General features: G+C 65.0%; 1 protein-coding gene and 1 non-coding gene across 5 annotated transcripts; both read right to left on the bottom strand.

Annotated features, from left to right (window-relative positions):
* Positions 1-92: 92 nt before the first annotated feature.
* On the bottom strand, positions 93-22,758 carry AP1B1 (adaptor related protein complex 1 subunit beta 1). 4 transcript variants are annotated; one of them, XM_065693166.1, is made up of 24 exons: positions 22,677-22,758; positions 19,391-19,449; positions 18,406-18,516; positions 17,707-17,812; positions 16,745-16,880; positions 15,418-15,663; positions 14,377-14,567; positions 13,630-13,851; positions 11,705-11,825; positions 11,452-11,547; positions 10,144-10,259; positions 9,350-9,515; positions 8,509-8,607; positions 7,764-8,023; positions 6,711-6,912; positions 6,130-6,150; positions 5,798-5,827; positions 5,551-5,694; positions 4,953-5,098; positions 4,372-4,501; positions 3,927-4,011; positions 2,414-2,500; positions 1,805-1,959; positions 93-797 (listed from the first exon to the last, which is right to left on the bottom strand). In XM_065693166.1, the coding sequence occupies exons 3-24, from the start codon at positions 18,440-18,442 to the stop codon at positions 723-725; spliced, it is 2,871 nt and encodes a 956-aa protein (XP_065549238.1). In that variant the 5' UTR covers positions 18,443-18,516; positions 19,391-19,449; positions 22,677-22,758; the 3' UTR covers positions 93-722. The 4 variants fall into 4 exon arrangements, with proteins under 4 accessions (XP_065549238.1, XP_065549236.1, XP_065549239.1 ...); XM_065693164.1 differs by having other exon boundaries at positions 18,406-18,465; XM_065693167.1 differs by lacking the exon at positions 6,130-6,150 and having other exon boundaries at positions 18,406-18,465.
* On the bottom strand, positions 4,784-4,886 carry LOC136021227 (small nucleolar RNA SNORD125). Its single transcript, XR_010615706.1, has one exon. It is a non-coding gene; the product is annotated as a small nucleolar RNA SNORD125 (small nucleolar RNA).

The following is a 22,758-nucleotide window of genomic DNA, read 5'->3' as shown; positions in this document are numbered from 1 at the left end:
CCACCTCCACAGCCAGGACTCACCCCCCCGGGGCCCCCCAAGCCCAGCAGCAGCCCCGGGGGCAGACATCACCTTCACGGAGCAGACCGGAGCACAGTTCTAGTGTATATATTAGATATCTCCTGCCCCCAGTGCTTCCAGCCAGGGGTGACCCACGGCTTGGGCTCGGGGGTGGAAGGAGCAGCGCGTCCTCGCCAGCACCCACAGGGGACAGTGGGGAGCCGTGGGGCTGCTCGGGGGGCAGAGGGAGGGGTGTGATTGATGCTCGGAGCCCTCCCAGGCCCGCAGAGGGGCTGGATGGGGCTGGAAAAGCCCTTTTTGTGCTGCACGGGGAAGCACAGCCTCAGGCTGGAGAGCCCGGAGCCCTTCTGGGATGGCTGCAGAGCGAGCCCATGGGTGCTGAACCCTCCCCCGGAGCCCACCACGGGCAGGGGATGGGCGCGGGGTGAAGCAGAGCAGCAGCCCCCGGGCCCCAGAGGGCTCATAGAGGGGACACCCCCAGCAAGGGGGATGCAGCATCACTCACACGGGGACCCCCCCGGGGCTGCAGGGATGCCCCTGCCCTCCTCTGCTCACCCCGGCCCCAGAGGAGATGCAGTGAGGGGCCCAAGGGCTGGCTCCTTGGCAGGAAGGAGAGGAGAGATGAGACATGCACATGGGTCCTGCCCCGCTTCCAGGGCTGGGGGCGGGAGGAGAGGAGGGCGAGGGGCCGCAGCGGCCCCTCAGTTCTTCAGGATGGTCTCATAGGCTTGGGAGATGAACTGGGACACCTCCGGCGCGCGGCATTTCAGGGACAACTGCGGGAAGAGAGGAAGGGATGGGGGCCACGGCCCCGCAGCCAGGAGCCCCCCAGCCCCATCCCAAGCGCCACCCGGTGCAGCAGCCCCCGCGGGCACAGCACGGCCCCGGCTCCTGAGGGCAGCGGGGGCAGAGCTGGTACCAAAAGGCATCGAGCACCCAAACCCCCTCCGCGGCTGCTGGGGCAGGGGCAGCGCATGCAGGGGAACACGGAGAGGCTTCGGTCCCTGCCTGCAGCTGCGGGGCAGCCGTGCCCCCCGGGGCAGCTGCTCCTCAGCACTGATCTGCCTCAGGATTAAGTGACCGAACTCAGGGAGCTCCTCAGCCCGCAGGCCGAGGGGTGCAGAGCCGGGGGGAGCCCCTGGGGTGAGGACGTGCAGGTCTCCTCCTCGCTGCGGATGCACGGGAGCATCCTGCCCCTCCGATTCACCTGCTGAGGCCAAAGAGGCACCAAAGGGCTGGGCAGGGCTGGGCAAGGCAGGGACGGGGACGCGGGAGCAGGCAGGGACAGCGCCAGGCAGGTACAAACCAGTGTCCTGACCTCCAGATCCTGCCGGAGCGCACGGGCAGCGGGGACAGAGATGCAGAGACGTGAGCGGAGGGCACCCAGCTCATCCCCACCCCAGCAAAACCGGCCCCGAGGGACAGGGATGGGCCCCAGCAGCAGGACGTGCGGATGGGCTGGGTCCAGATCACAGCCCGGCCTTTGCTCTGCCCGGGGGGGCCCGAGGAGGGGACGGGGTCGGGGTTGGGGTTGATGTCAATGGAGCTGTGGGGATGGGACCTCTCGGTCTCCTTTCGGTGCCCCCACAGAGGCAGGAGCGGTGCTGAGCGCCCGGCCCGCCCCACAGGCCCCTGGGACCAGCACAGGGCATGGAGCTGGCGCTGGGGGGGGGTCCCACCACCATGGATGCCCCATTGGAGCACCCAGCCCGAGCTCCAGCAGTGGGGCAGCAGCAGCCTGGGCCCGGGGCTGACGCGGAGGCAGAAGGGGAAGGGCAGGTACCGTGAAGCTGGGGTTGCTGGGCTGGATCCGGAGCTCGGCCAGCACCCAGATGCCATTGGTGAGCTTCAGGGACTGGTAGAGCATGTCCTGCCCCTCCACGTTCCTCTTGGCGATGGTGAAGATGTTGCTGCCTTGGAGCTTGCTGCTGATGGCATCTGCACGGGGAGAGAGCTGCTGTGGGGCAGGGTGTGGGGCTCCCCCCAGCTCTGTGCGGAGCTCCCCCTGCCTGGGATGCAGCACATCCAGCACCCTCCATCCCCGCACAGCCCAGGTGACGGCCCAGAGCCCGGGTCACCCATGGAAGCACCCCACAGAGCTCAGCTCCCTGCTGCCAGAGGGATGGAAAGGACCTGGATGCCCTCTGCTCATCCTGCTTGGCACCTGGAGAGGTGCAGGGAGAGCAAGGAGGTGCCAAGAGACCGACCCACGGCAACGGCCCCCGTGAGGGACCTCAGAGCATCGCCCAGGTCCCCGCAATGAGTCCAGAGCGAGCAAAGCAGCTCCCTCCTGGAGACACACGGGGACGGGCTGGGATCACCGGGATGGGCTGGGATCACCGGGATGGGCTTGGCCCCAGCGGCCAGGTCCTTGGGAAGGGTTTGGACCCACCTGCATTGAGGGAGCAGTCTTTGATCTGGAACTGGGCCTCGTTCTCGTTGGGAATGTCCTTCCACGTGGCCAGGAACATCTGCCGCTCTGCAGGGAGGGACGGAACAGCACTGCTGAGCACGCAGCATCCGCACGGCACGGAGCCAGGACACGGAGCGGGGACACGGAGCCGGGACACGGAGCCCGGACACGGAGCCCGGACACGGAGCCCGGACGCTGCCACCTCACCGCTGGCCACAGGGGTCCCATCCTGCAATCCCCCCCAGCAGCCTCCCAAGGCAGCCCCACAGGAGAGCTGCCGGCATCGGGGCCAGTGAACTGGGCTGGCTGGGGAGGGGGTGCTGGGGGACAGGGATCATGGAATCCTGGAACCAGCCAGGCTGGAAAAGCCCTTTGAGCTCATCCAGTCCAACCGTTCCCAGCACTGCCAAGGCCACCCCTGCCCCATGGCACTGAGGCCTCGTCTCCACGGTGTGTGAACCCTTGCAGGGCCGGTGCCTGCAGCCCTGCCCTGGGCAGCCTGTTCCAATGCCTGAGCACCCTCTCGGGCAGGAACTGTTCCTCAGCTCCATCTAAACCTGCCCTGGGGCAGCTTGAGGCCGGTTCCTCTTGTCCCATCCCTTGTTCCTTGGGAGCAGAGCCCAGCCCCTCCTGGCTCCATCCTCCTGTCAGGCACTTGTAGGGAGCGACTGGGTCCCTCCTGGGCCTTCTCTTCTCCATCTGAACCCCCCAGGTCCCTCAGCCGTTCCCCATCACACTTGGGCTCCAGGCCCTGCACCAGCTCCGAGCCCTTCTCTGGCCCCGCTCCAGCCCCTCAATGTCTCTGTTGCAGTGAGGGGCCCAGAGCTGAACACAGGATCCGAGGTGCAGCCTCACCAGTGCCCAGTGCAGGGGCACAATCACTGCCCTGGCCCTGCTGCCGCACTGGTGCTGATCCAGGCCAGGATGCTGGGGGCTTCCTGGCTGCCTGGGCACAAGCTGCTCATGCTCAGCTCCATCAGTCAGCACCCCCAGGTCCTTTTCCATGAGCAGTTTCCAGCCGCTTTTCCCCAAGCCTGGAGCATTGCATGGGGTTGTTGTGGCCCAAGTGCAGGACCGGCACTGAGCCTTGTTGAACCTCATCCCATTGCCCTCATCCCATGGATCCAGCCTGTGCAGATCCTCTGCAGAGCCTCCTGCCTTCCAGCAGATGAACCTGGTGCCATCGGCAGCTTCACTGGGGAAACCCCAGTGCCCTCATCCGGGTCACCAATGAGGACGTTCAACCCTGGCCCCAGTACCGAGCCCTGAGGGGCACCACCGGTGCCTGGTCCCCATCCGCATGAGCCAAGCAAAGCCGGAGCTGCCGCTGGCAGTGAGGAGTCAGAGGGTGCCTCAAGGCACCGCAGGTACCACGGCGTGGCCAATGCAGGCCTGGCAGCGCCCCTGCCTGCTCCAGGCTGCCGGCAGCATTCCCGGGGCTGGGAATGCTGTCAGGGGCTGCGATGGCACCTCCAGACCCAGCTCAACTCACCCATCTTCCCGTCCTCCACGAAGAGGATGTGCAGCGGGTACAGGGTGCTGAAGTAGAACACATCGATGTTGTTTTTCACCGCCACCTGGGATGGAAGGACATGGGGACATCAACACCTCCTCCAGCCTGGAGAGCATCCCATCCCATCCCAATCCATCATCCCATCCCATCTCATCCCATTGTATCATCCCATCCCATCCCAATCCATCATCCCATTCCATCCCATCCCATCGTATCATCCCATCCCATCCGATCATCCCATCCCATCCCTCTGGAACCAGGCTGCATCCAAGCCAAGGGAAGGATCCCCCCGCAGAGGTGGTGTCAAACCTGACTGGGGCTGAGCTGAGCATTGCGGAGCTGTTTCTCCTCGTGCGGGTCCTGCTCCGCACCCCCCTCCCGGGCCAGCCCTCGCCCAGGCCCCATTCCCAGCTCCATTCCCTACCTGCAGGTTGTTCAATGGATCCATCTTCATGACGGAGCCGACCGTGTTCAGGGGAAGGGAGATCTCCACCGACTGGTTGGGGGCGAGGGGAGCGTGGACCTGGAGGGGAGCTGCTGGGGCCAGGCCGAAGCTGGAGGTGGGGGACACAGGAGGAGGTGGGCGCGGGGGGAGCAGGCGATGGCACAGGGCACCCGAACCCACCTCAGCATTCCCTGTCCTCCTCCGGACACCAGGAACACCCAGGATGACCAGGACCAGGCTGGCTCCTGCCCGGCCCAGGGCAGGACCAGGCAGCCCCAAAACCTCACCGCTTCCTCCCCAACAGACTCACGCCCATTGGGAGCATCCCTCAGGACCATCCCTTGCGGGGTCCCTTTGGGGTTCCCCAGGAGGCAAGCAATGGGGCAGCGCTTTGAGAACAGCCTCTTCAGGCAACTTCTTAGAGGCTTTGGTTTGATGCTCATCACCACCAGAGCCGTCAGAGAGCGGGCTCATCACGTGAGGCTGCTCCAGCCCTCGCAGCCCCTTCATCCCAGCCCGTTCCGTGCACAGCCCAGGGCCCGGGTCCCGCTGTTCCTCACCTGTTGCGGTTGAACTGGATGGCGAAGTCGGACATGACCTGCAGGGCCTTGTTGGTCAGCACCAGCTCCATGGAGATGGAGCCCACCTGGCGAGCGAAGGTGCCCGAGATCTCCAGCCCCTTGGCCTTCATGGCAGGGAGCCACACCTGGGGGGAGCAGAGCAGAGACCCGAGGGGCTGCGGGGACAGGCCAAGGGGAATGGCTTGAACCTGCCCGAGGGGAGACTGAGCTGAGCTCTTAGGCAGAAGCTGTTCCCTGTGAGGGTGCTGAGGCGCTGGCACAGGGTGCCCAGAGAAGCTGTGGCTGCCCCATCCCTGGCAGTGCTCAAGGCCAGGTTGGACACAGGGGCTTGGAGCAAGCTGCTCCAGTGGAAGGGGTCCCTGCCCGTGGCAGGGGTTGGGGCTGGAGGAGCTTTAGGGCCCCTTCAACCCAGCCCAGGCTGTGCAGTCTGAGCTGCAGGCACAGCGGCTCTCGCCCCGCACACCCGGAACAGCCCAGCCCAAACCCAGCTCTGGCCAGGCCATGCCCTGCTCCCAGCTCTGCTTTAGGGCCTCCCCTCCCTGCCCCATTAACGCCGGGGCCCACGCGCCCCACTCACCGCTTTGGGTGCCACGTAGGACCCTGGCAGGGCGCCCACCCCACCGGTGAGGTCAAAGAGGTCCCCGAGGCCGCTGCCGAGGGGGGCCCCCAGGTTCGAGGGCATCGTGGTGCTGGGCACTGGGGTGAAGCCGCCGCCGCCGATCTGTGTGGGGACAAAGGGATGGGTTATGGGGGGCAGCGCGGGGCAGGGCAGGAGGAGGAGGAGGAGGAGGAGGATGCAGAGGGTGAGGACAGGACACACTCACAGCAGGGCTGCCTCCCACATCGCTCCGCAGCTGCAAGAGAACACAGGGGCATGAGCAGGGGCCAGGGCTCCACGGGCACAGGGGACAAAGGGGACAGGTCCCATTGGGGTCCTTCCTTAGGGCACCCCCTAAAGGCATCAGTATGGGGCAATGATGGCCTGGAGCCCGTAGGGATGCTCCAGTGGTCCCCGACAGTGGCCTGGCTGCCCCCAGAGGAAGCGGGGAGACACTGGGACACTGAAGAGGAGGGCTCAGGCTGCACGGGGGGAGCAGGGGCAGCGGGGTGGGGGGTACACGTGGGGGACAGGGCCACGACAAGGGCTGATCCATACCCCTTCCGACTCGTCCCCCATCTCCAAGCAGAAGCAGGGAAGGCGCAGAGAGGAGCCAGGCACATGCAGAGAGAAGCCAGGAGAGAGGAGACAAAACCAGAGAGAGACAGGGAGAAGGGCAGGAGGGAAGAGAGGTCAGTCCTGGCGCAGCACCACGTCCGTCCACCCGTGCCCCGGAGCCAGCACAGGGCTCCGTGGGTGCCTCATCCCATTCCCAAGCCCTGCACGCCCACAGTAGGGGGTTATGGACCACGAGGGGCAGGAAGCGAAGGGACCTCCCCTTGGGGGCTCTGCTGGAGCTGAGGAGCAGCAGGGGAACCCCCAGACTCTTTCCATGCAGTGCGGTTGGGGGGGCTCGGGATGAGCGCTCACCCCCGCAGCACAGCTCAGTGCCGGCATCCACACAGCCCTCATGGACCGGGAGCACCGCTCCCACTGCAGCCATCGGATGAGGACAAGGTAAAGGGGGTGCAGCATCCCTATGGCCGCACCAGTGCAAAGGGAAGGATGAGCCCCGGGCAGAGCAGCCCACCCCATCCCCAGCCCCGTGCTGACTCAGCACCGGGGGGGCTGTGACGTACCAGGCTGTCCAAGCCCCCCCCGAGCAGGTCCACGGCCCCCATCTGCACGGCGGAGGTGGCGATGGGGGGGCCGCTGACCGGCGGCCCCAGGTCCAGGTTGAGCAGGTCCCCCAGGAGGTCGCCCTGCGCAGGGATCACCGCCGGCTGCTCCCCTGCCTGCCCCGCCGGGGGGGCCGCGTCCGGGCTCTCGGCGCTCTCGCTCCTGCAGGGAACGGCGAAGGAAAGAGGTGAGGAGGAGCCGATGGGTCCCATGGAGGCACCAGAGCACCGGGATGGAATTGCAGGGCGCTGCTCCCAGGGGAGCATCCTCCACCCGAGTCTGAGATCCCTCCTCCAGCCTTGCAAGGGAGCACGGAAACCTGCTCCTGCAGAACCTCCCTCGGGAATGGGGCGCCTCAGCTCAGCTCCAAGAACAGGGATCCATGGGGCTGCACCCCAGAGCGTGAGCAGCAGCTCAGGGAGGGGATCCTGCCCCTCTGCTGCACTCTGGGGAAACCCCCCCTGCAGCCCTGATCCAGCTCTGGGGCAGCAGCACAAGAGGGACGTGGAGCTGCTGGAGCGAGGCCAGAGGAGGCCATGGGGATGCTGCGAGGGCTGGAGCAGCTCTGCTCTGGAGCCAGGCTGAGAGAGCTGGGCTGGGGCAGCCTGGACAAGAGAAGGCTCCTGAAGGGGAGACCTGAGAGCAGCTCCAGTGCCTGAAAGGGCTGCAGGAAACCTGGAGAGGGGCCTGGGACAAGGGCCTGTAGGGACAGGCCAAGGGGAATGGCTTGAACCTGCCCGAGGGGAGACTGAGCTGAGCTCTTAGGCAGAAGCTCTTCCCTGTGAGGGTGCTGAGGCGCTGGCACAGGGTGCCCAGAGAAGCTGTGGCTGCCCCATCCCTGGCAGTGCTCAAGGCCAGGTTGGACACAGGGGCTTGGAGCAAGCTGCTCCAGTGGAAGGGGTCCCTGCCCGTGGCAGGGGTTGGGGCTGGAGGAGTTTTAAGGCCCCTTCCAACCCAAGCCAGGCTGGTTCTGTGTCCCTGTGGCAGCCCCAGCACCGGGGGCAGATACTCACGAGCCCGTTCGTGGGGGCAAGCTCTTGTGCACGACCCCCCTGCTCCCCTCCACGAAGGCGCTGGGGGGTTTGTGGTACACAGAGGCCAAGGTCCCGATGTAGCAGATGAGCTCGTCCAGCAGCGTGGGCTCGATGAGGTCGGTCTCCTCGGAGATGAGGGGTTTCTCTGCCAGCACCACCTCCTTGGCAGCCACGGGGTCCGTGGACAGCAGGCGCCAGTAGATGTAGCCACGGTCCCGCAGGTCAGGGTTGTCCGAGTCCTTTGGGAAGCACCAGGATTAGTGCCAAGGCCACCAGGGCAGGAGGAACTGCAGCTACCACAGAGCAACCCAGAGCATCCAGCCCCTCGCTGAGTCTTGCTGTTGTTATTTCAAGGCCAGGTTGGACGGGGCCTTGGGCACCATGGTCTAGTGTGAGGTGTCCCTGCCCACGGCAGGGGTTGGGACTGGATGAGCTTTAAGGTCCCTTCAACCCAAACCAGGCTGGGATCCTGGGATTCCACGAGTAGAGGGATCATGGGGATAAACGCTGAAGCCATTTATGGCCCCGTGGAGAGGCCGCGCTGCTTTGCTGCCCCAGCTGCCCAGGGGAGCAGCACAAGCTGCCTGCAGCGCTGCAGGAGGTGCTGTCCTCACTGCAGCTTGCCCCAGTTATCACCCTCCTGCCCGCGGCACCATTCCTGCTGCCCCGCTGGGGACGGCAAAGCCAAGGGCAGCTCTTCCCTGGCCCCGGAGCCGTCACTCACCTGCGTGGCCAGGCTCAGAACCTGCTGCACCAGCTCCTGCGTCTCGGTGGGCTTCTTCAGGAACAGCTTCACGATGGCCGTGAGCAGCTGCAGCTGCACCTGCGGGAGCACAGGCAGGGAGGACACACGGACACATCCCACCCCTGCTGTGCAGGAGCACCGGGACCGCCCATAGGTGCTGCTGGGACCTAACCCCAACGTGCCCGTCCCAGACCGAACGCACGGGGACCCCTGCAGCGCTGCTGCCAGGGGCCGGGATGCTCGCACGGCTCCCAGCCAGGCCTGCAGCCCCAGTCAAGCTGCTCGCCCGCAGCCCAGCCGCAGCCTCACACCGAGGTCACTGGGCAGGATCCTGGGACCAGGATACAGGGTCCCCCATGGGGCAAGGCCGGAGCATCCTCTGACTCGTACCAGGATAACAGCAGGGATTCCCCTCCAACAGCCCCTTTACCCCAGCACAGGGCCCCCAGCATCGCGGCTTTCCCAGTTTGCATTTAGACTCCCCCCTGCTCCCCATGGATTGGCTGTAGGGAGTTTCCACAGATGGAAACCCCCATTCCAAAGCCACCGGCCCCAGCTGCCCCGGCAGAAGGGGCAGGCACGGTCCCCTCTGCTCACTTCATCCCTCTGCCTCCACTTCCCAGCTCCAAGGGGCTGATCCTGCCCTGGCACTGACGAATCAAAGGTGGCCGCTTGGTCCCTTCCCAGCTAGGAAGCGGGGAAGGTGCTTGGCCCAGCACCACGGTGACATCGCACGGGCACCGCAGGGCACGCTCAGCACCCGCTGCCTCCAGCGGCAGCCTCGCCCCGGTGTGCCCCCGCGGGCGCAGGGTGCCGGTACCTGGGTGCTCTCGTCGTGGAAGCCCTCCAGGAAGCTCTCGAGCAGCTCGTCCGCGTTGTCGATGCGCTCCGCGTATTCCCCCACGATCCAGATCATGGCAGCGCGCGCCTCGGGCTCGTCCAGGGAGTCCAGGTTCTCGCACAGGGTGGCAATGACGCTCTCGTACCTTCCAGGGACAGCGCCAGGCACAGCCCCGGCCCCAGCACCCTCAGCAGAGCCAGGCCACAGCCGGAGCCTGCGCTCCCCCCCCTCCAGAGCGCATCCCCCTCCTCGCCAGCCCTGCTGCTCCATGCAGCCCCCCTCCTTTGGCCCCTGCCACCCCCCCGAGCTCCCCTTCAGGACCAGTCCAGCTCATTAGCACCTATTACCGCTATGATCACAGCTGCCCGCTCCTGCTGGCTCCTGGAGCACCCCCTCTCCCCCTGCTGCCCTTGCTCCAGCATCAGCAGCGATGAGTTAAGAGCCAGGGACAGTTTACGCTGACACAAGGGACCTCAAAAGGCGCTGGTGGCTCCTGCCCATGTGTTTCTGAGACTGCCACCGTGGGGCTGGGGACCCCTGGGCCAGCACTGAGCACTCATCCCAACCCCACCACCAACGAGCCCTAAGCCACCCCCACCGCAGCACCCACCAAAGCCACCCCCACCACAGCACCCACCAAAGCCACCCCCACCGCAGCACCCACCAAAGCCACCCCCACCGCAGCACCCACCATCCCATGGGTCCTGCAGGGCCCTCCCGAGTGCCGAGCGCGCCCGCACAGGGGAGGCAGCACCCAGGCAGGGGTCACCTACTTGTTGGGGTACTTGCGGAAGATGTCCTTGATGACCACGATGGCCTCCTGCACCACGTAGTTCACTTTGGTCTGGATGAGGTCGAGCAGGGTGCTCACACAGCGCTCGGCCGATTGCTGGTGGAGGCACTGGGTCAGTCAAGGAGCAATGATCTTACATCCCCATCCCAAAGCCTCTGCTGCCTTGTCCCCTTCCATACCGCTCCCAAACCCACCCCAGAACAGAACGGGGGACACGCAAATGTGGTCTCCACTTTCCACCCATGTCTGGCTCCTTCTCATCCTCTGCACACTCCCAGAGCCTCCTCTCCGCCTACCCCTGATGCCATGGGATGCATTTCACACCGCTGCGTGCAGGAGCGCAGCGGCAAGCTCCCACCTGAGCAGCAGCACCCAGCACCCTGCACCCTGCCTCAGCTCGGAGCGGCACAGCCACCAGGCTCTGCATTAAGGCAGGGGGAAAAGCAGTGCCATGGTGATAAATGCCCCCCGGAGAGGCTGGTTCACTGCGGAGGAGCCTGGAGAAGAGAAGGCTGCGTGGAGACCTCTTCGCAGCCTTCCAGTGTCTGAAGGGGGCCTACAGGGATGCTGGGGAGGGACTCTTCATCAGGGACTGTAGTGACAGGACAAGGGGTAATGGGTTAAAACTTAAACAGGGGAAGTTTAGATTGGATATAAGGAGGAAATTCTTTCCTGTTAGGGTGGTGAGGCACTGGAATGGGTTGCCCAGGGAGGTTGTGAGTGCTCCAACCCTGGCAGTGCTCAAGGCCAGGTTGGACACAGGAGCTTGGAGCAAGCTGCTCCAGTAAAAGGGGTCCCTGCCCGTGGCAGGGGTTGGAGCTGGAAAGGACCTTGAGATCATCCAACCCAAACTATTCTATGGTTCTATGACTGCTCCAGCAGCAGCGCCTGAGCCTGCTCCAGAGCATCTCCTGCCCCTCACCAGCACTGAGCTGTTTGTGACCGAGGATGCTCTGAGTAAACACAGGGAGGCAGCAGCTGCCTTGGGGCTGCACGACCCTGCCTGTGACTCTGCTGCACCCAGAGCCACTGCTCCAGCGGGGATTCCCTTAATCCCCTTCTTCAAATCCCCCCCAAGGGGAAGGAAAACCTCCCAGTGCTCAGCGAGGGATCAGATCCCTCCCTCGCGGTACCTGAACTCTCCAGGTTCCCTGCAGCCCCTTCAGGCACTGGAGCTGCTCTCAGGTCTCCCCTTCAGGAGCCTTCTCTTGTCCAGGCTGCCCCAGCCCAGCTCTCTCAGCCTGGCTCCGGAGGAGCTCCCCCGGGACCTGCCCCCCCCAGCCCTCACCTCCACCTTGATGGCGCAGCGGCCGATGGCTCGAACCGCCTTCCTCACGAAGTCCACGTCCACCTCCGTGGCGTATTCCTTCAGCTCCGCCAGCACCTGCGGGGCGACGGGGCCCTGAGCGCCAGCACCAAGGGATGCGGGGCAGGGAGCCAGGCCGGGGCAGAGCTGCCCCCGTGCATGCCGCACAGCGGGGTCTGGGGTGCCTCGGGGGAACCCCTCCCCGCGCCCCTCCTTAGTGCAGGCAGGCGCTGACCTGAGCGATGTTGGCCTGCGACGCCAGGCGGATCATGATGTCCAGCTTCTCCAGCTTGACGTAGATGGGGTCGTTGTACTTCACAAAGAACACCTTCATCTCGTGCTTCAGGATCTCGGGCCTGCAACGAGAGGCAGCGATGGAGGGAGCGACACTTTGACCACACAGAGAGGACATCAGAGAGCTTCCAGAAACCCAGCCCCGATCCCGCTGCACAGGAGATGGATGGGGACCCATTCGCCCCAGCTGCAGCCCCCAGTCCACACTCATTCATTGCTCCATCAGCCTCCTACGAGCATGAAGCATCGCTCCTGATCCCAGGCTGGGGCTGGGATGGGGAAGGATCGAGGACACGAGCTGCAGAAACCCGGACCAGGAGAGTGAGCAGCTCTGGGCCAGCAGGATGAGGCTCCCTGGCCACAAGCACAAGGTTTTGGGGGCCTGCTTAATGCCAAGGAATCCAAGATCCCGTGGTTATCCCGCCGGGACTGCGCCCCTCGGCTGGCACAGAGGCGACAGCACAACCTTGCCACAAAGACACGAAGCAACAGGGGGCATTTGTCTTGCCAAGGGACACGCTGGGGGCAGCAGGGATGCAAACCCAGGCCCTAAGGCTAGGCTGGACCTTCCTCATCCCCTCTCTAAGCTGGGAAGGGATAGGCCAGGGCCAGCTCCAAGGGGACAAAGCTGCCTCCACCCCCGGCTCCCAGGGACATTAATTGCTTCCCGCTTCTCCCAGAAATTGCTGCTATTTATAAGGGACAACCACGGCGATGGCCGGGAGGAGCTGCGAGCGCAGAGCCTGGCTCTCCAGCTGGCCAGGCCTGCTCCGGGCACACGTGCGGGGCCCCGCACACCACCAGCGCACGGAGATCAGCGCAGGGACAAAAGGACTCGGGCTCCATCCAAAGAGCGCTGCAGAACAAGGGGATGGGACAGAGCCGCCTCACTGGCGCCCAGCGACTGAGCCAGAGTGGCAGCGTCTGCCCTCGCCATCGCCTCCTGCCCCAAAGAAGCAAGGATATAGAATAAATTGGAAATAACAGCATGTCTTAAAGAGGTTTTGGGGGTGTTGGTCCATGAGAAGCTCCCCATGACCCAGCCTGAGCCCAGAACCCCCCATGTGCTGGGCTGCACCCCCAGAGCGTGAGCAGCAGCTCAGGGAGGGGATCCTGCCCTGGGGAGACCCCCCCTGCAGCCCGGATCCAGCTCTGGGGCAGCAGCACAAGAGGGACCTGGAGCTGCTGGAGCGAGGCCAGAGGAGGCCATGGGGATGCTGCGAGGGCTGGAGCAGCTCTGCTCTGGAGCCAGGCTGAGAGAGCTGGGCTGGGGCAGCCTGGACAAGAGAAGGCTCCTGAAGGGGAGACCTGAGAGCAGCTCCAGTGCCTAAAGGGGCTGCAGGAACCCTGGAGAGGGGCTTGGGACAAGGGCCTGTAGGGACAGGCCAAGGGGAATGGCTTGAACCTGCCCGAGGGGAGACTGAGATGAGCTCTTAGGCAGAAGCTCTTCCCTGTGAGGGTGCTGAGGCGCTGGCACAGGGTGCCCAGGGAAGCTGTGGCTGCCCCATCCCTGGCAGTGCTCAAGGCCAGGTTGGACACAGGGGCTTGGAGCAAGCTGCTCCAGTGGAAGGGGTCCCTGCCCGTGGCAGGGGTTGGAGCTGGAGGAGCTTTAAGGTCCCTTCCTACATGGACCAGGCTGGGATTCCACAAAATTCCAATGAGAAACCCTCCTGGAGCTCCCAGCTTGGCTCCTGCTCACGGCCTCACCTGACCCTCTCTGCTCAGCCCTTAAGATGTCAAACAAGAAACACCCCCATGCAATGGGCCACGGCAGCAAAGCCCCCCCCCCCACCACAGTCAGTGGGTTTGAGGCTTTGGGAAGCAGCATCCATAGGGAAGAGGGAATCCCGGAGCGGGGGCACCCACCTTTTCTGCACGATGAGGTTGATGTTGCGCAGGGCCACGTACTGCAGCTCGGGCTCTGCAGAGAGCAGGGTGACCAGCGGCGGGGCCAGCTTCTTGAGCAGCGTCCCGTAGTAATCCAGGTCCTTGGAGAGCATCTCCATGAACTTCATCAGCACCTTCACAGCCGAGAGCACCACGGCCGAGTTGGCGTGGGACAGGCGCGGCGTCACCCGCTCGCAGATGCTGCAGGGGGGGTGATGGGGAGGGAAGGGAAGAACCCATCAGAGCCCATCCGAGCCCGTCCTCCTGCTCCCACAGCGCTGCGGTGCTGAAGGGGAACTGCACTGGTGGAGGCTGCAGCACTCGGGACCCTCTCAGGAGATGCTGAAGCACCCCAAGGAAGGTCACATCCCAGTCCCTGCTAACTCCTATTGCAGTGACCCCCTCTCAGGGCTCCCCAGCGCCTCTCACCCCTTGCTGCACAGTAAAGGCACATTTGGAAGTAGCTCAAGCGCAATCCCTGTGCCAGCACGGGGACAGGACTCGCTATGGGACCACGGCACCGTCCAGATGGCCGTGCCCCAGGCACAGAGGCCAGCAGATGCTCACTGTCCCACTTCCCCCAGCAGGACTCCAAGGGTCAGGAGGACCTTCTTAGAGGAGAAGGGGCAGAGTCAGGCCCTTCAGTCGATACCTGCCTGTCCCCCTTCCCTACTCCAGCCCTGCTCCGGTGGTCCCCATGAGAGTAGCATCCAAATCCTCCCTCACCTCTGGGCCTCCCGGTCATCCTTGGGCATGTAGTTGGCCAGGCAGTCCAGGATGAAGATCTGGCCCCACTCCGTGCACTCGTTCAGGGCTGTGAGCAGCTTGTTGATGGACTGCGGGTTGAGGTCCAGGAGGTTGCTGCTCGGGTGAGACTCTGCTATCTCCGACAGCGCCGCTACCGCATTGGCCACTACCTGCCAGGGGGGACAGGACAGGGCTCGGTGACATCAAACTGGGTCCAGCAGCCTGGGGGAAGCTGCTGCAAGCGGATGAGCTTCCTCCTCGGGGTCAGCTCCTCGCATGCACACATCTGGGCACCAGCATCTCCCCGCCGCCAGCTCACGCTGCGGAGATGAGCAATCAGCACCAGCACGGTCCCACCACCCACCGCACATCAGTGAGGGCTCACATGTGCTCAGCAGCAGCGAGCCTTGGCCCTGCGCCTGCTGGGGAGGAGCAGCAGCTCCCGGGGCCGCCGCTAAGCCTGTGGGGCAGGATGTGAAGAGCAGCAAAGGCTGAGGGGAGAGAAGCCCTGGGGGAAGCTGGCTTTGAAGCTCCCAGATGTCAGGAAACCCTCAGCAGAGGCAAAAGCCGCCAGCGAGGTGGTGCCAGAGCCAGGCATCGGCTCCCTGCTGCCGCCATCCCTGCTCCGAGCTGCCTGGGCAGCCTCCTCCCACCGCAACAACAACGCACGGGCAGGGAACCCCAGCATCACGGAACAGGCTGGGTGGGAAGGGGCCCTAAAGCTCCTCCAGCCCCAACCCCTGCCAGGGGCAGGGACCCCTTCCACTGGAGCAGCTTGCTCCAAGCCCCTGTGTCCAACCTGGCCTTGAGCACTGCCAGGGATGGGGAACTGGAGAAACATTCCATGCAGGAAACAGGGTTCCAGGACAAGGAACAGAGCCTGGAACCCTGAGAACCAACAGCCCCCAAGAGCACTGGAAAGAGAGCAAAGGGGAGCATGAGAGGAAGGGAGATGAAGGGAGAGCATCTACTGCCACATGGATGAAGAGAAGGGAGGAGGAGAAGGCAGGACACAATCACCATGGGGTTGGAGTCGGAGATGAGGTCTTTGAGGGTGTCCAGGAAGCCCTGGTCCTCCACCAGCTGGGCATTGATGTCGTGCAGCTTCGCCACGCAGACCGCGGCCGTCTTGCGCACGTAGGGGTCCTCGTCCTTGAGGCACTTCCGCAGGGGCTCACACAGGTATTCCGTTATCTTATCCACGCGGATGCAGCCCATGGTCCGCACCGCCAGCGCCCGGATCAGCGGGTTCGGGTCCTCACAGTCCTGCAGGGATGGGAGGGGGACACGAGAAACTGTGGCCACTGCTGCTTCAGTGACAGGGATCAGTGCTGGCTGCGGACCTCCGCTCTCCAGAGGATTTAACACTCGGCTCTCGAGAACGAGTCACCCCCCGGGGCGTTAGCTCCTAAAACGCCAAAGCTCCCTTGAATGCCACCAAGCCCTAGCACCAAGTGATTGGCAATGGCTCGGTGCTCAGCTCCGGGCAGCAGCACAGGAGGGACGTGGAGCTGCTGGAGCAAGGGCAGAGGAGGCCATGGGGATGCTGTGAGGGCTGGAGCAGCTCTGCTCTGGAGCCAGGCTGAGAGAGCTGGGCTGGGGCAGCCTGGACAAGAGAAGGCTCCTGAAGGGGAGACCTGAGAGCAGCTCCAGTGCCTAAAGGGGCTGCAGGGAACCTGGAGAGGGGCTTGGGACAAGGGCCTGTAGGGCCAGGCCAAGGGGAATGGCTTGAACCTGCCCGAGGGGAGACTGAGCTGAGCTCTTGGGCAGAAGCTCTTCCCTGTGAGGGTGCTGAGGCGCTGGCACAGGGTGCCCAGAGAAGCTGTGGCTGCCCCATCCCTGGCAGTGCTCAAGGCCAGGTTGGACACAGGGGCTTGGAGCAAGCTGCTGCAGTGGAAGGGGTCCTGCCCGTGGCAGGGGTTGGGGCTGGAGGAGCTTTAAGGTCCCCTCCAACCCAAACCCTTGCAGCATTCCTAACAAACACGCTCTTCCGCTCCCAGCTCCAAGCGGAAGATCACGAGGGCTCTCTCAGCTGCAGAGGTTCAGTGCCCAGGCTCACATGATGACAGCTCCATCACGGGAGCTGCCCACAAGCGAAGCTGCTGCTGACACAGCAAGAGGCTGCCAAGCAAACGCTTCCCTCCCTTCTGCACTCCCGGGTACCGCTGCTCAGCTCTCCCGTCCCGAGGGCAGAGCCTGTGGAACCCTGCCCATGCTCCCCTCCCCGGGGCAGGGTACGGAGCAGCTCAGCGTGGTGGTGGCCTTGCATGAAAGCAGGGGTGCTTGGGGTACACCGAACCCCCCCCCCCGCAGCGCATGGCTGGGGCACACAGCGCTCGCCCCTCACCTTCACAAAGGTGTTCACTGCCATGATGGCCATGTCGGGCTGGCTCTTGGCGTAGTTCATCAGGTAGAGGTAGACCAGCTTCTTCAGCTCCAGGTTGTCCGTCTGCATGCAGTTCACCACGTCCGGGAAGAGCGCGCTGCAACACAGAGCACCCCCTAACGCTCCTGCAGCCCCAGCCCCTGCCACGGGCAGGGACCCCTTCCACTGGAGCAGCTTGCTCCAAGCCCGTGTCCAACCTGGCCTTGAGCACTGCCAGGGATGGGGCACTGGAGGAGCACCCCACGCAGGACCAGCCCTGCAGCAGGATGCTGCCATGCCAGCATGGAGCTGGGGGCTTCCCCTTCCCAAACACCCTCAGCTGGGGGATGCCAGAGATGCTGTTTCACCACAAACCAATTGGATTATTAAAGACAGAGACGGCCCCATCACACTGTTAAACCACCTTAAGAAAGGCAGTCGAGATGAGAGGGTAACAGGGGGGTGATCCCTCCCCAGCACATGTCTCTTGGAAGCTTCCCCAGCACCACAAACCCACCCATCGCTCACAGGATCAAACCCAGGGCATCCCTCAGGGGGCTGGGAGGGATGAGGGCACGGGGAGCAATGTGCTGGTCGGTCACATGCACACAGGAGAAGGGGGAAACCAGCTCCCTGACCTTTCCGACTGGGGTGGTTGCTAAAGGATAATGAACCCTGAGGCCGCTGCCCTACAGGCTCGCAGTGGGGTTCCTGCTTGCTTCTTATAACAGACGAAGGAAGCAGAATAATCCCAATGTGGCCAGAGCAATCCTTTTAGGCAGATTACACCCCATGCAGGGAGGCTCTGCCTGCCACAGAGCCAGTTACACAAACACCCCAGGGACAGCCGCGGGCAGTCCTCATCCCAGATGAAATCCAGCAGGAAAACCCCGTGGAGGCACCAAGGACAAGCAGGAGCCCCCCCGGGCAGCACCGGCGCGTACCTGACATCCTTGCCCACCGTCATGGACGCGATCACCTTCTTCACAGCCTCCTTCTTCTTCTCCTTCTTGTCGCTGTTCAGTTCCGCCTTCAGCTCAAAGATCTCCCCTGGAGGAAGGGGGAAAGGGAGCTCAGGGCATGGGGCACCCACCTCAATGGGTGCCAGGAGCTGGACACAGCGGCGCCAGTGCATCCACATGGATGTGCCAGCCCCAGAGGGCTTCAGCGCAGGGAGATGCTGTGGGAGCGATGAGCACCAGCACCCACAGCTCAAGCACAGGACACGGGGTTCACTGCGGCAGGGGGGGATTTTGGGCTGTGGGGTGGTTATTACAGCACACGGGGAAGCTCCAGCCCCACACGTGGCTGCTGGCGAGCCCTCGCCTACCTGGGGAGAGCAGCACAGCCTGGATGAGGCCAGGAACACACACAGTGGCCAATGCAGGCACATGGTGGGACCTGGTCCTCTACGGAAAGGATGGCAGCTCCCACATCCCATGTCCCTGCGGCAGCCCCCACATCCCATGTGCCTGTCTGGGTCCAGGGGGCTGGTCCCAAGATGCTCTGAGCCCAGGAGCCACCCTGAGGTGTCAATCACAGCATCCCACTTGGGTCTAGGGCCAGAGCTGGGCCCGGCACCAGGTCCTGGCTGCCCGAGTCCATGGGGAAGGGCTGCGGGAGGCTCCTGCTCCTTCTCCTACCTTTCTTGGTGGTGGTGAAGTACTTGGAGTCGGTCATGGTGGCCTCCAGCGAGCTGGGCTCTGGGAACAGAGCAGAGGGGTTCAGGGTCGATCGTATCCTTGCTGGGGTCCCTATGGAAAGCTCCAGGAAGTAAAGGCCAGGGCAGGGAAATGGGATCTCATGGGAAGAGATGAAGCCCATTATGGTTCACTAAAGAGCACAGGGAGGAGGAGGAGGAGGAGGAGGAAGGCAGTCACTGAGGACACCACTGAAGGGGCAACCCTCACCCCCGCAGCAAGGGCTCAGTGACCTCCTGGCACTCACCTCCCCCTGCCCAAACCCCACTTTTCCAGGGACACCCCCAGCCCCTCCCTGCCTCCCTCCCACCTGCACAGGGAACAGCTCCGGGATGGGAAGAGGAACCGAGGAGAAGGCAGCGCCGGAGCCCAAGGCTCTGCGGCGAGCTCAAAGGGAGCCGCTTCCAAGCGCATCCCTGCTCCAGCGGCGCTGCTTTCCATGGCAAGGGCGCGCGGCTCCAGCCAGCCGCCGAGGCTCGGCCGCGGGAGCGGGGCAGGCGGAGGGGTCCGCAGGGACCCGGCTTTTCCGGCTCTCCCACCCATCCCTTGGCCAGCAAAGGCACCAGAGGCTCGTCCTTGAGAGCCCGCAGCGGCCTCGTGGTGCAGAGGGGCTGAGGCAGCAGAGCCAAAAGGAGAGGGGAAGGAAAGAGCTTACAGATGGGTTTCAGATGTAAATGAGCATCTCCAAAGCCAAGCGCAGCAATGCCCTGATGCAGCCACAGCAGCCGCATCCTCTGCTCCCCGGCCAAGCCGGGCAGGGATCGCCCGCAGGGACACAAGGATGTGGTGCTGAGCACACAGGCAGTGGGGCTGGCAGGGAGGGAGCCGCGGTGTGGGGCTCGCTGCGGGCGCTGATGCTGTTACAGGGGACCAGTGCGCCATGGGGGTACCCAGCTCCGAGCTCCCTGCGGGACACGGCTCCCGTTACCTGCGGTGGGTTCGGAGCTGTCCTCCCGGCTGCGGCGCAGCAGCAGCTCAGATCCTGTCCTGCAAGGGAGGGAGGAGGAGGAGGATTCGCTGCAGTCCCTGCCCTGGCTCCGGCTCAGCCTCGCGCCGCAGGGAGCCAGGCTGGAGCCTGCAGGGAACCGCAGCGGCCAGCGCGGAGCCGGGATCCATCCTGTGCCGCCCGAGCCCCAGCACCGCAGCGGGGTTCAACCACCCGAAGCAGCGCAGGGGAGGTGCTGCAAGGGCTGGAGCCAGGCTGAGAGAGCTGGGCTGGGGCAGCCTGGACAAGAGAAGGCTCCTGAAGGGGAGACCTGAGAGCAGCTCCAGTGCCTGAAGGGGCTGCAGGAAACCTGGAGAGGGGCTTAGGACAAGGGCCTGTAGGGACAGGCCAAGGGGAATGGCTTGAACCTGCCCGAGGGGAGCCTGAGATGATTCCAAGCCCTGAGCTGCCTCCTCCAGCCTGAGCTCAGGGCTCCCCCTTGCTCCCCACAGCAGCAGGACCAGCCCTGAACCCAGTGCCTGGAGCAGGGCGAGGAGAGGCCGAGCCCGGTTCAAACAGCACCGAAGCTGGGGGCTCAGCACCCCCTGACAGCCCCAGGATGCGACCAAAGGTGAATTCCCCTCTCACGAGCTCGGGCAGGGCCCAGCACCGGTGCCTGGCGCTGGTTTTGAGGAGGGCAAAGGGAAGGGTTCAGGGGGTGCAGCTCTCGTCTCACCCCATCCCCTCCACATCCCCTTTGTGGTGCTTGAGCTGGGCAGGGGGCGGATGGGGCAGGGCTCCGGAGCTGGATCCGGAGGGTGCAGAAGCCCCGTTCCTGGCACAGGGGAGCATCAGACCCGGAGCAACCAGCCCCGATCCGGCCTGTGGACAGCTCTGGCTGCGGAGCTGAGGGCACCGCGGCCTCGCTGAACACAGGGGCCCATCCGCAGGCAGGGGCAGTGGCGCGGGGCCAGGCTCAGTGCCCGTGTTCGCTCCTGCAGCTCCCTCCCAGGAAGAGCCCACCCCGGCAGCGCTGATGTCCCGCAGGGCAGCACCGGGAGGTGCAGCAGGATGCGAGGTGGGCAGCGACAACGCAGGGGAGACACAGAGCTCCCGAGCTCCCTGGGGTGGCTCCAGCTCTGTCCCCTCTCCTCAGCAAACTCACCCGGAGCCGAGTTTGGATTCAGGGAAGCAAAGACAGGGGCTTGGAGCAAGCTGCTCTAGGGGAAGGGGCCCCTGCCATGGCACGGGTTGGAGCTGGAGGAGCTTTGAGGTCCCTTGCAGCCCAGCTGAGGCTGGCACCCGGCATTCCAGGAACCCCTCCATGCCGGAAGGCCGGGATGCTGCTGAAGGGAATCCTTCGGCTCCCGCTGCCTGGGAAGGGACGCATGGGGAGCGCTGCTGCTCCTCCAGAGGAACGAGCCATCCACGCCAGCGCCACGGCAGCACTCGCACCGTCCCTCGCTATGACACCGAGAGGGCTCCCCATGGCCCCACCGACCCCTCTGCAGCCCCTGTGGCAGCCCAGGCCGGGGTTCAGAGGCTGACAGCAAGCTCTGACCTCCCCACAGGTGGGTAATGAGGATGCAAGAGCCAGCGCCTAAAGACCCTTGTGGAACCCGGTTCTGCCTTGCCGGCAGCAGGGAGGCCCCATGGGGTATCCTGATGGATTCCCCCTTCCATCGGTGCTCAGCCCCACACCTCTCCCCACAGCTGGCACCAGCCCCATCCTCACTCCCTAGGACGGCGTTTCCCTAAGGAGCAGCCTAACCCGAGCCAGCCTCAGGCTGCGAACCCACTGCTGCATCCCGAGCTCGGCCCCCACCTCCCCATGGCCCCAGAGGGACCAGGGCTCTCCCAGCCCTCCTCTGACCCCGCAGGTCCCCTCCAGGCTGTGCTCACACCCAGCGTCCCCCCATGGAAGATGCTGCTCAGAGCCATGGAGCACCTCGAGCTCAGGAGCCCCCAGCGAGCACAGGGGATGGATGGATCCTCTTGGATACCTGTTACTGCCCAGCCAGGAGGATCCATCTCCCATCAACCAACCCAGCACGGGACGGGGGACCCACTGCCAGCCCCACGCGGCCTTAGCAAGGTGCCAAAGCTGATCGACAGCTTGAGCACCCCAACATCACCGCAGCTGGCAATGCGGGTGGCAGAAGGACCCCGAGGGCAGCTGCACGTGAGAAAACGTGGACACAGCTGGACATCCCATGAGTGAGTAACTGGGGAATGAGGCCCACAGAGGAAGGCCCTGAGGCATCCTATGGGCCACAGCCCCAGGCACAGCACCACGCCGGATCCCACTGCACAAAGCATCGTGCTCGTGGGTCTGAAGCAGCACGAGGCCAGAAATCACCTTAAGAGGAGACAACACCTCCAGCGCCCCACAACCAACACAGGCAGGAGCAGGATCTGGGGGTGCTGGATGCAGCATCAGCCCCGGTGACAGCTCCCACAGCACTGGGGATGCTGCGAGGGCTGGAGCATCCCTGCTCTGGAGCCAGGCTGAGAGAGCTGGGCTGGGGCAGCCTGGACAAGAGAAGGCTCCTGAAGGGGAGACCTGAGAGCAGCTCCAGTGCCTAAAGGGGCTGCAGGGAACCTGGAGAGGGGCTTGGGACAAGGGCCTGCAGGGCCAGGCCGCAGCTCCACAGGGCTTGACCCAGGCAAGGACCAACCCCTCCCGAGGCCCCGCAGCATCAGCTCGGCCCTGACAACAGCCGTGAAGCAGCCGCGGGCACCGAACCAGGAGCTTCCGCTCCTCCCAGCACCCCTCACCGTGAGCCCCGCTGCCGCCCTGGGCAGCGCACGCCCCACACAACGCAGAGCACTCGGGAGGGAGGAGACACCGGTCACCCCCCGCCGGGCAGAGGCTGCTGACCCCGGCTGCGCTCCCCCGTTAAAGCCTCCGCAGAGGCAGCGAGCGCAGCGCTCCAGAGCCCGTCCCAGCCCTGCCCCGCTCCCGGCTGCCCCCGCGCTGCAGCAGCGCCCGGCCCCGGCCCTCCCCGCGGACCCGCACGGAGCAGGGGGCGCTGAGGCCCCGCAGCTGCCTCGGGGACCGCGCTCCCGGTCCCGGGCACCCGCAGCCGGGCAGCGCCGGAGCCCTTCGAGCCCCTTCGCCTCCGGCGGGGGCGGCGGCGGCCGCGGCCGCGGCCTCGCACAGGGAACCCGCGCCTCGCACTGCGGCCGGGCCCGGGGGTGGGGGGGGACCGGGGGGGCCCGGTCCGGAGCCCCCGAGCAGCGCCGGGAGGGGAGGGGAGGGGAGGGAGGCCCCGGCCCCGGCCCGTACCTGCCCCCGCCGCCGCCGCCCGCTGCCACCGGCCCAGCGGAAGTGAGCGCGGACCTCGAGAGCGCTTCCTGGGCGGGATGGA

This window comes from Lathamus discolor, chromosome 12, assembly GCF_037157495.1.
Source record: "Lathamus discolor isolate bLatDis1 chromosome 12, bLatDis1.hap1, whole genome shotgun sequence".
NCBI lineage: Eukaryota > Metazoa > Chordata > Aves > Psittaciformes > Psittacidae > Lathamus > Lathamus discolor.
Note: the sequence above shows the minus strand (reverse complement) of the source record. Positions and strands in the feature narration are given on the sequence as shown.

What these genes read in the sequence shown, in the direction of transcription:
- AP1B1 (XM_065693166.1), bottom strand. Translation starts at nt 18,442, where the DNA reads ATGACCGACTCCAAGTACTTCACCACCACCAAGAAAG. An exon ending in TTGCCCCCACGAACGGGCTC is followed by an intron (nt 6,913 to 7,763) that starts GTGAGTATCTGC and finishes CGTTCCCTGCAG; the next exon opens with GAGCGAGAGCGCCGAGAGCC. An exon ending in CCTACGTGGCACCCAAAGCG is followed by an intron (nt 5,099 to 5,550) that starts GTGAGTGGGGCG and finishes TGCTCCCCCCAG; the next exon opens with GTGTGGCTCCCTGCCATGAA.